Below are 14487 nucleotides of genomic sequence, written 5' to 3'. Positions count from 1 at the left end.
ATAACTTTTACCCAAACAGTCACTGCTTCCGTAAATGCAAAAGGTAAAAATCTAGTGAAAAATAAACAATTCATGTCATCTAGTTTTTCACTAAATGAAATGAAAGATATTTGCACCAATACATTGAATGTTGCATAGTAGGGAAGTCAAGTCGAGTTGGACTTGAACTTGCAATGTCTACATGAGCCTCGACATGCATCAACCGCTAGGCCACCGCTCTGACAAACTTGATAAATAAACAGGGAAATATTTTATTTCTCCATTGTTGGGCATATTGTTCATGCAATAGAGAAGCACAAGGAAAGTGTTTCTCGAGTGAGCTTACTCGGAGATCTCATCTCCTGCATTGAGACTTTGGAAGGGTTTTACTGGGCAGGACACAAGCGCTCTTTGGAACAATGGTCTGAGGAAGGAAGTGTAATAAGGGGCCTATCCCAGGTCCTTGAAAGCCCGGCTGCTCTCGATGGGGGCTGTGTCAACAGACCCCCCACCTAATCACGCCAAGGGTCACAGTTGCTTTTGCACCCTCCGTCCTTGCTCTAACAATCCCACTGTCTGTGTGAACCATCCAAACCCCCTCACCTCCGGTTTGGGATGGCACAAACCGGAAAAGTGGCTTACAAAAGGAGGTGCATTCCTCCGTCTGGAAAACAACAAGTAAACAAAAAGACCACCAAACGACGTGGTAGGTGTACTGCAGCGGGTTTGTCTTTGGCTGCTGGAGCATAAGTGGGCTGCACCACCATGTCTCTCACTGTGACCCTTTACGTGTGTCAAACAATCCATGCGCTGTTTGAAGAGCCAAGAACAAAAAGTTGAAAACTGGTTAGAATTTGGTGTCATCTTGTAATTGGAGACTTTGAAAAGGATGGTGAATTTGATGCTCCGCTTGCTGTCTAAGATTTCTGTCGGTAGTTAAAAGCTGAGCTGTATCGGTGCCAGACTATTCGTGTTTAAAGAATAAAGATGTTACCTTTCTAGGACTCTTGAGAAAAGACCTGCTTCCCGCTTCCTGTGATGTCATGCTTCCTATGATTTAATCAAGAAAGTATTGTTTTGGGGGGGTATGTTTCAGGGCTGTTTTGTCTTTCAAGTTAACCACGTCAAAAGCCAAAGTAAGGATAAAAGTATGGCCAGAAGTATTTGGATATGCAAACGCCACCTCTATCTTTTATAATTGAATTTCACTTTATGCAATTGAATAACAAAACCATTAAATTTAATTTCAACCTTTCATATAAAAGGCTTCCCCTAGATTTTGAGAATGGCTGCAAGGATTTCAGTGAAGTTTAGGTCTGGTCTTTGAGTTGTTGCACACTTTATTCAGTAACCATTTATTAATGACTTCTTTTTATGCTTTATTCTCTGTAACGCCATTGTTGTAGTATTTTATTTGTCACTGGAGTAAAAGGGGTCATTACATTTGCCTTGATCTTTTGACAAATAACAGGTCTTCGTATCATTAATACATCCTGCAAGTTTCATAGCTTAAAATGCCCTCATTTTCAATAACAAAATAATTTATGTAATTGTTCTCCGAAAAAAAAAGGCTGGATTAGTGATGTGAATAGCACACTGACACAACACAGTGCTACTAGCTGCATTTCCATTAAAGATTTGCACTAAACTTTAGCGTTGTTTTCTAAATGCCGACAAAAAACTATTGCGAAATTACGACATTTCCATTTTACCGATGTTATGCGACTAAAATGTAATTTTTAGGGATGTCCCAATTCGATATTCTGGATCGGTAACGGGGCCGATCCGGGCATTTTGGACATTTAAAATTATACTAGATGTAGCAGAAAACACTATACACATTTAATTACAGTAGTATCGGGCAGGTATCGGCTGATATTCGGAATTCTAGTATCAGAATTGGATCGGAAATGAAAAAGTGGTATCGGGACATCCCTAGTAATTTTGCTCCATTCCAAAAACCATGGAGGCTGAGTTCGGCCTCATACGACCGACACACGTATGACATAGAAATAAAGCGAGAGCGCTTTAAAAGCATAGGGGGCAGTCGACTACCGAATGTGATGCCGCATGAAATTGACAACACCTCCTCTGTCTTGTCCTCCAATCATACTCTGGCCATTTTTAAAGAATGTTCATGTGACTTTTGCGCATGTCAGGTGACTTGTAAATGCGGAAAAACTATTGCAGTTTTGCCGTATATTCCTTGTCTAAATTGCTGGAAAGACCACCTTGCCCTAGTGCAAAAACTTTTTTGCAATATATTGGAGTTGCGAAATCGCTGTGTTTCCGTTGGTCGCATTTTCAATTTGCTATTTCAATTTGTGCAATTTGAAGGGTTATGAAAACGCATGAAGCTGGGCAAAAAATCGCCTGCGATTCTAATGTGTATGTCATCAGTAAAGCCGGTTAGGAGTAAATCGCCACCACCTTGTTCAGATCGAGTGCCATTTACTACACAGAGCCTTATTTCACAGAGAAGCCAGGCAAAATCGCATACACCATCGAAGGCGATTTTCCACAATTATGAACACGATTTTGCAGAGCCTCCCGGTGAAACACGGCTCTGCGCAGCAAACGCCGCTCCATTTCAAAGGAGGTGATGGCGATTCACTACCAATCACTGAACCGACTTTACCGATGACATACGCATGTGAATCGCAGCACTCCCTTGCCCAGCTCTAGAAACGCAGCTAGTGATTCATTTATATGCTTCCTTTAGTGGTGAAAACTTTTATCCTTGTGCCTGTTAGATTGTTTGGCTGTCTTTGACATGAATAAACACACACGCTTAAAAACACAGTTTGAGAAGCTGTTTCTGTAATAAAACTGCAGTTTTATGCTGCGTTCACACCAGCCGCGGCATAGGCATCAAGCGTGAGTTATTTCAATGTTAAGTCAATGTGAAGGTCTGGAGGTCTCGTGGCGCGAATGAGGCATTTAGTGCAGTAGACGCAATTCCGTCTAGTTTGTGCGAATTGAGCGTTGCCGTGGGAAACGCACAAATTAAAAAATGTTTAACTTTCAGGAGCTTGCTCTAGTAGTGACGTGATTACAGGAAGTGAGCGGAGTGCCAGAAACCCCTCCCATGACGGGAATTTCCGCGTGAATGTCTCGATAACTAGAATTTCTCGTGCGGCTTTCACGCCCGAATGAAGCAAGTAAACTCAAAATGTACAAGCGGCAAACTAGACGCGGTAGACGTGAATTTGACACCTCAAATGTGGCTGGTGTGAACCCACAGTTAGCCTCACCATGTAGTCTGCCAATCATAGAAGTTGGCAGTACACCAAGCTCTTAAAGGGGAAGCACACAAATTAGATTTTTTTTAATCAGAGAATGAAAAACAGGGTGAAAATTTGTCATATTTATCATATTTATACGTACAGGGTGCACAAACCCATTAATGTGTAGGTATTGTTCATATACATTTGGTCACGTAGGGTATAAAACTTCAACATCATTTTCTTGGTAAAGCATCTCCTCTCACATTGTGTGAACACAGCGGGACTCGGAAAGGCCTACGTTTCGGACTGGAACTGTTGTTTTCCCAACCCTCCGATAAGAGCGGTAGCTGTCGTCAGCCTCATTTACAGTAGATAAGAGGGGAAGGGAAACGTCTTTCTCCTTCTCTAAACCGCCAATGTTTCCAACTGTTCCAGTGTCAGGGTAAGAGGTCTGGAATGGAACTGTGGACTGCCTGGAATCTGTCACCTCTGATCCGGACCAAGAATTTCTGCCGAGGCCCTTCAGCTCTCACACATTTGAGACATAACGGCCGGAGATGTTAACAGTCCACCTCTTCCTCTCCACTGTTTTCCTTCTGTGTAATCAAAAGAGTTTTTGAGTAGCCATTACTGAAGAGGAAGGTCATCTGTCAGTAAGTCATTGTTTCAGTGGGTCGTGACTGTTAAGGTTTGCTGTAAAGCAGGAAGACGCCGATGTATAGAAATCAAACATTTACAAACTTTCAGCTCAAGGGTCATAGCTGCACTTGTACATAGTGTACATAATGTACTTGTGCAGGAAACCAAAAGATGAATGATTAAAAAGATATGTGAAATCACAGAGAAATACTAGGTCCGACTAATGTGCATTAAAAATAGAGGTACTGTAAATAAAGGCATGTTTTGCCAACTCTCCACTAGAACACTGACAATAAATAATTACTAATAAACATTTACATGTTTCTATGTATTCAGGAAATGCATTTTTTTATTGTTAATATTCGTGTCTTTTTTTAATTATGTTAAAACCTAAAACTTGTATTTTTTTTTTGTATGTCTGAACCACAATTGCACCATCAGAACTCATCAGTCATTATGTTCCCATTCAAGGTCTGTTTGCTATTTTTCAAAGAGATCAAATTTGAGACGTAATGCAATCTATTTTGGGTTTGTAGATTTGATTGCTTGTTTAGGAATTGTTTTAGGAAGTGATGTTATCAACGTGATAGAGCTTCTGGTTGATTTGAGATGGATCATGACTCGTCACCATGTTTTTCTCTTGGGTGTGTATGTTTATAACGCTCCGACGCTTTGTCAGTTATAGTATTAAAAGGTGTGGCTGTTCTTTCATGGATGAACATATAATTGTGTACTTTAGATATAAGCAGAGGTTGCCTAAATTAAGTTGGTCCATAAAAACATAAAAAAGTTACGTTTTTAGTTCAAGGGCTGTTTGAAGCAAAATCGGCCAAATGAATTCTTGTGGCAAAGAACCCATTCTGCATTATTCCTACCATTTTTAGCATGAAACACGAAAATATTCCCAGCCCTTACCAGTGGGGTAACCAAAGGGGAGGCGCTTACTCATAAACAGCATTAAAATAGCTTTAGGAAAGTACATCAGTGGCTTAGAGAAACCAAGACTCGCCCCCCCCATAAGATTTGTCTGAAGATTAGAGTTGGGGATGAAGAAAACATACTTTAACAGAATGATACAATGATTCACGAACATCTGCATTCTTCTGCTGATGCAGTCAGACCTGAAATTGTCAACAAATCTCAGACAAAACATCTTTGTATTTGTTTTTCCTTTTGTCTTGCAGCTCAAATGTGTAGCGTGATCAATGTTTTCTGATAGACAATCTTATGAAATCGGTTAAACATATTACAAGAACCGGACTCAGTAGTACCCATATTTCTTTACAATTCCCATCCTCGATGAAGGGTCTTTGCTTTGCTTAAAAGGTTTCTATTAAGAAGGTAACTATGCTGTATTGAGATGCTGTCAATAAACTACTATTGTGAGTTAAACTTCAAAGAGTTTTTTGGTTTGGTCGGTCAGCGCTGTGACAGCTTCATAATAAGAATAGGGGGCGGGTCGTTGCCGTGACCCCTCGTCGTAGGTGTATCCAGTGTCTGCGTTCTAGTCCCTATTTTGTCCCAATGCCCCCAATGTCTTGAACTTTGACCTTTCCAAACCTGGAATACAAACATCGGTTCACCTTTAGAGGTTCCTCTGATGCTTTTGTGGTCTGGTTTAATTGTTCTTTCATCAGACGTAAGGGTTGCCAGTTATATGATAGGCTGTGGTGGTCTCAGTGTTTGAGCTTGTTGGTTAAGTAATCCCCAGATGAAAGTTTAATATATTTAAATGTAATATTTATTATATATATTGTGTTATTATTAATCTTTTCATTTATTTGCATTGATATAACACTCCGTGGTCATGTACAAATGTGGCACAAAGTATTTCTATTAAACACTACACTTTTTTGAAAATATGCTCATTTTCCAGCTCCCCTAGAGTTAAACATTTGATTTTTACCATTTTGAAATCCATCCAGGTGATCTCTGGGTCTGGCGCTAATATTTTTAGAATAGCTTAGCACAATCTATTGAATCTGATTAGACCATTAGCATCGCGCTAAAAAATAACCAAAGAGTTTCGGTATTTTTCCTATTTAAAACTTGACTCTTCTGTAGTTACATTGTGTACTAAGACCGAGCTGCAGCAGGCGTAGTAATATTACGCACTGCCCGAAAATAGTCCCCTTGGTTACTTTCAATGGCAGGGGACTATTTTCGGGCAGTGCACAATATCACTATTCCTGCTGCAGCCATTATTACGCAAGAATGAGAGTATAGTTCCTAGCCATCTCTGCCTAGAAAATCACAACTTTTAATTTCTGTCGGTCTTAGTAGATGATGTAACTACAGAAGGGTCCAGTTTTAAATAGGAAAAATACTGAAACTCTTTTATATTTAAAAAATATTGAAACTTACTTTTAGTGCGATGCCTATTAGGGGCGATTCACATTTCGCATCTTTTGCACGCACAAGTTTGTTATTTCAACTGTAGGCGCGCAGTAGGCACGCTCATACTGAAAGTGACACGGTTGTGTTGTGAACATTATTTCCAGGCGCATCCGTGCCGCATCGAGTTAAAACATCTTAACTTTTCAGAATGCTGCAAGCGCACCGGAGGTCATGTGACAAGAACCAACCTACCAACGCGTTTTCCTGCGCAGTTTTACACGCGAAATGTGAACTGCCCCTTATGATGCTAAAAACAACGTTATTTTGTGTATTTGGTGTAACACTACGTGTTCGCAGGGTTTACGGTTCAAAAACGCATTATTTTCCATATATCATACAACATTGTTTCTCCTCTATACTCTGCCTCTCTAAAACGCATTGGAGTCCAAGAAAAGAGATTTCAGTTGCAGACGATAAATCGCATCATCGTATACTTTGGGATTTATATTTTTGCACATCATTTGCATATGTAGTAATTAGGGATGCACCGAATCCAGGATTCGGATTCGGATTCGGCCGAATACTGGGCTTTTTGACGGGGTTCGGCCGAATCCTAGATTTTTTTTCCACCGAACCAAACCCTAGGTTGCGCTACGCTGGTCGACGTCACGCGGCCGTTGATTACACACATCGGGTGCTGACGTGGAGATGAGCTTTTTCTTTCGGTGAGCCTTAGGGGCTGGACACACCAAAACTTTTAAACACGGCTGAAAACGCCTTGAGGACGCCAAATGCCAGCTGTTTTTCAGCCGAGCGCTTGGTAGCTGTGATGCTTCAGCTGTGAGCCGGTTGGTTGCTGTGGTAATGTCCCGCCCCTCCTCCACTGTAATTGGACGGCTGTGTGAAAACTGACATTGACGAGCGGAGCTTCTCACTCAAAGTTAAATATAGTTTTCAGCGCGGAGCTGCTTGCTTATTGGAAAAACGAGCGTGTCGCAACGCATTGCTTTCATTATGCATAGGCTTATGGTAATTGTCAAAATAGTTTTCCAACTTGTCATCCTGGCATAATGTAAAGTTAAAATAAATAAAATGAAAAATACACTGCTGTGGACGTTGTTTACTTCATTAATGTGCTTTACTGTGTTAATGGAATAAAGATGCGAGTAGGATTCGGTATTCGGTTTCGGATTCGGCCGAATCTTAAACGGTGGATTCGGGATTCGGCCGAACCTAAAAAATCTGGATTCGGTGCATCCCTAGTAGTAATACACACTTACAAGATACACCAAAGAAAATGTAAAATCATGAATCAAATAATAGTGGCTTTTTAAAAAGTGGCTAAAATTACCTTGATACCTCACAGATTCTGGGACACTGTCCATGTGTTGCAATGACAAAATTGTATTTCTCACGGGCTAAAGATCAAAGATTGTAAAAACTGTAGAGTGCTCTTTCATTGTCCAACCTCCTGCCAGTTTGACACCCCTTGAGCTGGTCGGTTAGGTCAAACAGAGGTTAGAGGTTAATGAAGTGTTTTTCTGTGGTTGTTCCCAGGAAGAGACTCTGTTATTTAGTCCTATATCTCCTTGTAAGCTTTTAGGAATCTCTTAGGTTCTATAGACCGATTCATCTGTCTGGATCCCTTCCTCCCTCATGGGAAAATCTGAACTTAGGCAGGTTTAACCTGTAGGATATAGACCATTGATTTCAGCTACTTAAATGTTGGTAGCGTGACCACCCAAACTGCAGGATATTGTTGTAGATTCAGTCCAGGTCAGTGTGAGCGTGGGAGCAAACTGCTAATGTAGAGGTTAATTGGGTCTGTTCCTGTGTTCTCATCTGAGCCCACTATAATCCTACAGGTTTATATAGACACATGCCAGAATGATGAACACAACCTCGTACAGTATGTATTGCATGTTACACTTTTAACATGTAATCATACGAAGATGAACTATGGAGGACCAAAACTGCAGAAATTAAAAAGAAAGAAAGAAAGAATAACCACTGAAATGACATGTGGCTTAAATCACTCAGTTTAAAACTAAAATTGAATAAACTCCAAGTTCTGGCTGTCAGTATGAACAAAGTCTGTATAGTTTTTTAAAGTTTAAAAAATAAATTGCAAATCTTTGTGTTTGATTTAAATGACATTCAAATGTCATACTGTGCACTTCATAAGCACCTTCTGATACTGAATTACAATTTTTTAATTGTTTATGAATCATTGTAAGCTGATGTTCTTTGCTCTCTCTCTCTCTCTCTTTTTCTCTCTGTTGTAGAGTTACTGGGCTCCACCAAGAGGCTGAACATCAACTATCAAGATGCAGATGGGTAAGTCATTGTTCTGTGGTCAGTGTGTTTATACAGTCAATGTATGTTTGCTTTAGTAAAATTATTTGTGCCATTAAGAAGATGAAGAACTTCCCAGTTTGGGATTTCTTTCTGATCTACTCAAAGAGCTTACATTGTTGCCTTTGGCTCGACATATGTGCCGTTTGCCAGGTTTTTTTTTCTGCAAAGCTACTTTGGAAAAATATGCATTGTAAAAATTGCTAAACAAATGCACTGAACTGTTGCGGATGAATCTCAGAAAAGCACCTCTGTATTTATAGTCCCTGTGTTCTGAGTTTGTCACACCACAACCACCCAACTATATTCGAATGATGGAAAAACGTCAAGGAGTGTGTCCGCTGTATGTCATGAAACCACGCCCACTCGCGGAAAAGCTGGTGTCTCTTTCAACTTATGCGGCTTTCACATAGGACGCGGTGTGCACTGCGCTATGAAACCCATTCATTTCAATGGCTTGCGTCGCACGAGGGCGGTTTGTAGTTGCGTCGAGCAAATCGTGAGCGCAGCGGTCAGGGGGCGTGCACACCAACGCTTTTACACCCGCGGCCGGCGCATGTTTTCAATTGTTTCCAAAGGAAGCTCAGCGTTTTTCAAATAAGCCAGCAGCTAGCGTTTTCTTCTGCGCTGAAAACCGGCGCTCGGCGGTTTTTCCGCACTCTGCGCTGAGCGTCGAGAGTTAAAAGAGATTCAACTTTGGGAGGAAAGCGCCGCTCGTCAATGTCAGTTCTCACACGGCCGTCCAATCACAGTGGAGGAGGGGCGGGACATTACCACAGCAACCAACCGGCTCGCAGCTGAAGTATCACTGCTACCAAAGCGCTCAGCTGAAGAAAGCTGGCACTCAGCTGAAAAACAGCTGGTATTCAGCGTCCTCAAGGCGTTTTCAGCCGTGTTTAAAAGTTTTGGTGTGTCCAGCCCCTCAGAGTTCAAAATAGTTTAACTTTTGCACTGTGCTCTGACGATTACCAGCGCGGCCAATAAAAACGGGGCATCCAAACAAGCAAATCAAAATCAAAATGGACAAAAAGCTTATATACTGTGTGTTTCCGAATTCCCGGAGCTTTATAATACAAGTTTACGATTGTACAGAGACATCGGAAGGAAAGCCGTGTCATGGAAACACGCAGCAATTCAAGTTGCCATGTCAGGTGTGTTTTAAGTCAGGTAGCTTGTTGTAGGTTAGGCAGCTTAAAGTTACGTGAAATGGAGACGGGCAACATCAGTCTCTGTATTCCTCATCCACTATTTAACGCAAATATAAACACTGTAGTAATTTATAGAAACCCCCGCCTACTGTGGTCTGGCCATCAAAGCACGAATCGCTTGGCTGCGCTGAACCCAGCAGCGAGTACAGCGGACAACGCGTCCTGTGTGAAAGCCGCATTACAAATACAGATACAACCTGAATGGATGCTTGCGATTGTGTTAGGGGCGGGGCCATGCGCGATTCTTAAGTGTGTCGTCAAGCCACTGTTTTAGGTGGGCATGCAAAATCCTGAACTGAGAAATGGTGGGGAAAAAAAACGTTTTTCTCCACAATTTAGTACTATATAGTTAACAGTCTTTGTGGTGTGTTTCAACAATACATTTATAATGTTTTTAGAAACAGTTCTTAAGATTGACTTTACAGGAACTTTAAGGCCATTTAAGTGTTAAAATGTCACAATGCTGATTTCAGGGTTATATGTAACATGTACTTCATGGGTTTTATGAGATTCATTCTTTTGCTGGTCATGATCTTTCTCTGGTCGTGATCGTCTGCTGGTTGTGATCTTCAGAAACATCATCACAGCCTCATCCTGTCACATGAGAGTGGGTCTGATCGTGTACATACATGTTGATTTCCTGTGTGATTCAAATCATTGCCATTCTGTTTCTTTTGTAATAATGCTGACAGTAAAGGCCAACTTCTTGGGTGGTTGAATCACAGTAGAATCATTGCAACATGTTGACATTGCCCTTTACACAGATCTCTAACCTTCCAGTCAACCCGATTCATTCGGACAATCCACTGACTCTGTTATTTCAGCCCAGCTTTCTGTACGCCCGAGACTTTTATTTTCATGTTCACATTTATTATAAGTTTTCTCATTGTAATATTTTGATTCTGGTGGTTTTAAGATGTTGACCTTTTCTTTTATCGTTTACTCACCCTCCAGGGTTCCCACGGGTCCTTGAAATTCTTGAAAGTTTTTGAAAATATACATACATACATACATAGATACAGGTCATTGAAAGTGCTTGAATCTATTTTATGCAAGAGGTTTTCTGGAAAAAATCCATATTTTTCCCTGTGTAGTGTAGGATAATATCATAAAATTTTTAGCCTTTTAAGCACACGTGCTAAACTGTTCGCTTTAAATGCTTATATTTTCCGTATGCGAATGTTGATTCATACCAAAATGCTTTTTTGCACAGTTGTGTTTGACAAATGAAAATGTCTCGGGTTACGTATGTAACGGTTGTTCCCTGAGAGTCTTTCCTGCATCCCTGTAACGCCGTCTTTGGCAATATTTCAGATAGCAATATACTCCCGCGTCACCCTGTCTTTGTCGTTAAGCCTCATCATTGGTTGAATTTGATATACACATTCAGACGCACTTACCCCTGAAGGTGACCACAAAGTGTCACTGCAGTAATGCAGCGCGAGTTCCCTCGAAAGGGAACTGTAACAATATATCTTTAAAGGTAACACGATGTAACCTTGCTCTCACTTTAAATGTGTCCCCACATTTAGTCCTTGAATTTGAGGGTATTGGACCTGGAAAGTCCTTGAAAGATCCTTAAATTTTAAGTTAACTAAGGTGTGGAAACCCTGACCCTCGGAAACACAAGATGTTTTCTGTTCCTCGCTGTTACAGTGAAGGACTGAGGCTTTCAAGCTTTAAAAAAGATGCAACATCACAAGACTCGTGAACTATATTTTGAGATGTATGAAGTCATAGAGTAGCTTTTTGTCAGGAACAACAGATCCATACACAAGTATGCAGGGGTGTAAATTTCACATAAGAGTGGGGAGGGGACATAAAACATAAAAATTTCTCAAGATAAATTTTTGAAGGGGACACGAATAATACAGCTAAAATTTTACTTGTAAGGAGATGTCTACATAAAGATGAAACCTTACTACTATTATTATGGAGCACCGTGATATTATTTTCTTAAGCACCCAATCCTTATAAAGATGTTTTGTCCCAAATAAACCTTTAATTGTTTACAAACTTTTGCCATTTTGGTGCAATAAAAATTATCTATTGTCTATTTTTCTTGTCACTGTCATTTTCTCTGTCCAACAACAAAAGCAAAAGTTGTTATAATATGTATAAAATATAAAAGTTGATCATGTTTGGGTCCTGGTTCCTAACACGTAGATGGATTAAAATATCTGATTTATTTGGAAAAACACAAGGACAAGGAAACATCAGATGCTTTTTAGGTGCAGCTCAGTACTAGCAAGCACAATGCGCTTCACAATGGCAACCCACAGCGATTCGGTAGCATGTGCACCAAAGCGTTTATGTCGACGGCCGGGATATGTTTGTTTTTTATTGTTTCCAACACTCTCAGAAATAAAGGTACAACAGTTGTCACTGGGACAGTACCCTTTCAAAAAGGTACACATTTGTACCCAAAGAGTGCATATTAGTACTTTGAACTGCCAAAATGTACCTTTAAAGGTACATATTTGTACCTAAATGGTACATATTGGGACCTTTTTTAAAGGGTACTGCCCCAGTGACGGCTTCGTACCTTTATTTTTGACAGTGAATGAAAGCCCTGCGCTTTTAAAAAAAAGCCAGCAGCTGGAGGGTTTTTCCGTGCTCAGTGCTGAAAAATGTTCAACTTTGAGTGAAACGTATAGCTCGTCAATGTCACTTTTCACTTGGCTGTCCAATTACAGTGAAGGAGGGGTGGGAAATATCATAGCAACCAAAGCACTCAGCTGAAAAAGCAGGCAAGTGTCTACAGTCAGCGTCTGCCTGGCACTTTCAGCCGCATTTAGACGTTTTAGTGTGCACACCAAAATTTTAGTGGTTTATAGTGGTAATGTTTTAGTCTACAATAAACGTTTCTCACATCCTAAATAAATAAATAAATAGGCAAATGAATTAATATAATTATCAAAACAAACATTCCAATTGTGATTACACGTTGGTGTACCACGCTGTCATATTATAATTTTTTTATTATCTTTCGTCGATCACATATTGTTGGTTTTGTCAGTGACAGAGAGGACGTCTTTTATTTGATATTCAACTGCAGCCAGCCCATTGATCTGCCATCTAACATCGTATTGTGCAAAACCAACACAACACAAATGTAAACATTAGCCTAATATTAGTTTACACACAGGCTTATTGCCTTGTTACTTATATTGGCTGACTTACTATCTGTCCAAAACAAGCTACCAAACAAGCTAGTAATCGCTAACATGGCAAACTCGTCTTGACTAATTTATTAATGACTCATATTTAAGAGAAAAGAATCACATTATCCGATGTTTAATTGAATAAAATAACAGTTTACTAACTTTGTTTTTTTTTCTAGTCTGACTTCTGTGTGTAGGTGATATGAAAGAGGAAAGCAGGGAGGTAGTGGACTCATATGATTAAACTTAAATGCCATTTTTTGCCCCTGCGTTTGTATTGCTTACAATACACAGCATAGTTTTTCAATTTTGGGGGGGCAACCAGTAGGTCCCCCCATCCCGCCCAGGATTTATACCCCTGCAAGTATCATTTTAGAGGGGTTTCACAGTAGCTCATTTAGTGTTCAGTTTGTTTGGTTGTTGTGAACATTGTTTTTTAATCTCGGCTGGGTTATTTTTGACCCATAATGGGTAAATATTGGACAGAACACGTGCTGGGTTAAAAATTACTCCATGCTTGGTCAAAAATGACCCAATGTTGGGTTGTTGTTATGCAACCACCCGGTATAATAACCCAACAATTGGGTTAAAATAACCTAGCATTTGGTCAATTTTTAACCCAGCACGTGTTCTGTCCAATATTTACCCATTATGGGTAAAAAATAACCCAGACATTTTTAGAGTGCATGTGCGCACCCGGGAACTTCATCCATGTCCGCCAAAAAAGGGTTGTCTGGGGTGCGATTCTTGTGGACTGCTGTGCGGTTGGCTGCTGATATGAACGCAAGGCTGATATTAAATTGTGGAAGTAAACGGATTTTTTTTTGTGCTTTTGTGTTTTTTTTTATTGGTTGTTTCTTACTTCGTTTTCTTTCAATTGCACTTTCGCATGAATCATTTTCCTCGGATGACCTGAAATAATCTTAGTTGAAAAATGGTGTTTGCCCAACTTTGTAAACCATGCACAGTATTAAAATGTGTGTTTATATTTGCGTCTAAATCCTTTTAGCTACATGTTACCTGTGTGTCTCATGTTAAAGTGAAGTATGGCTGCTCCCACAGTCCATTAAAACATGCTGTGTCAACACTATGCTTGAGATAAGAAGGGCCTCTTATGGGGCCGTAAAACGCTACATTGACCTCATATATTACAGTTGAGGCATTAGTGACATTTTGATGCTTGTTTTCGACTCTACCCCCACTTCTCTGTCATATACAAGAAAAGAGGGCCGGCCACTCGAGGGGTCAGAGATGGGCATGTGTGGATAAGGACCGTAACAAATTAGATAGGAGTGTTTACAAAGCACCAAACACCCATTATTTGGTTTGGATGGAAAAGCCAGAAGGAAAACAAGCAATGATGGATAGAGATTTATGGGAGTTGTTGTGTGGCTGAAATGAAGAAACCTCTGGAAATATTCTGGACAGATCTGAATAAAGATAACAAGAGCAGTCCACTCCTCTAAACAAGATGCATCGGTCATGTTGTTTTAATCTGTTTTGTGAAGTTGTCTTGGTATCTACTGGGTTTGGTTACATAATATTTCTAGCCAATAAAACCTTCTGACAAAAGTTGAA

The 14487-nt window shown here is 40.2% G+C and overlaps 1 protein-coding gene across 7 annotated transcripts in view; it reads left to right on the top strand.

Moving 5' to 3' along the window:
* The window catches only part of LOC129428603 (caskin-2), an 88872-nt gene that overhangs the window by 27537 nt on the left and 46848 nt on the right, over positions 1-14487 (top strand). For all 7 annotated transcript variants that reach the window (XM_073856858.1, XM_073856859.1, XM_073856861.1 and 4 more), the window contains exon 3: positions 8468-8519. In XM_073856858.1, coding sequence (XP_073712959.1) covers positions 8468-8519 — 52 coding nt within the window. The remainder of the gene's footprint in view (positions 1-8467; positions 8520-14487) is intronic.

Source organism: Misgurnus anguillicaudatus, chromosome 19 (assembly GCF_027580225.2).
Source record: "Misgurnus anguillicaudatus chromosome 19, ASM2758022v2, whole genome shotgun sequence".
Lineage (NCBI taxonomy): Eukaryota > Metazoa > Chordata > Actinopteri > Cypriniformes > Cobitidae > Misgurnus > Misgurnus anguillicaudatus.
Note: the sequence above shows the minus strand (reverse complement) of the source record. Positions and strands in the feature narration are given on the sequence as shown.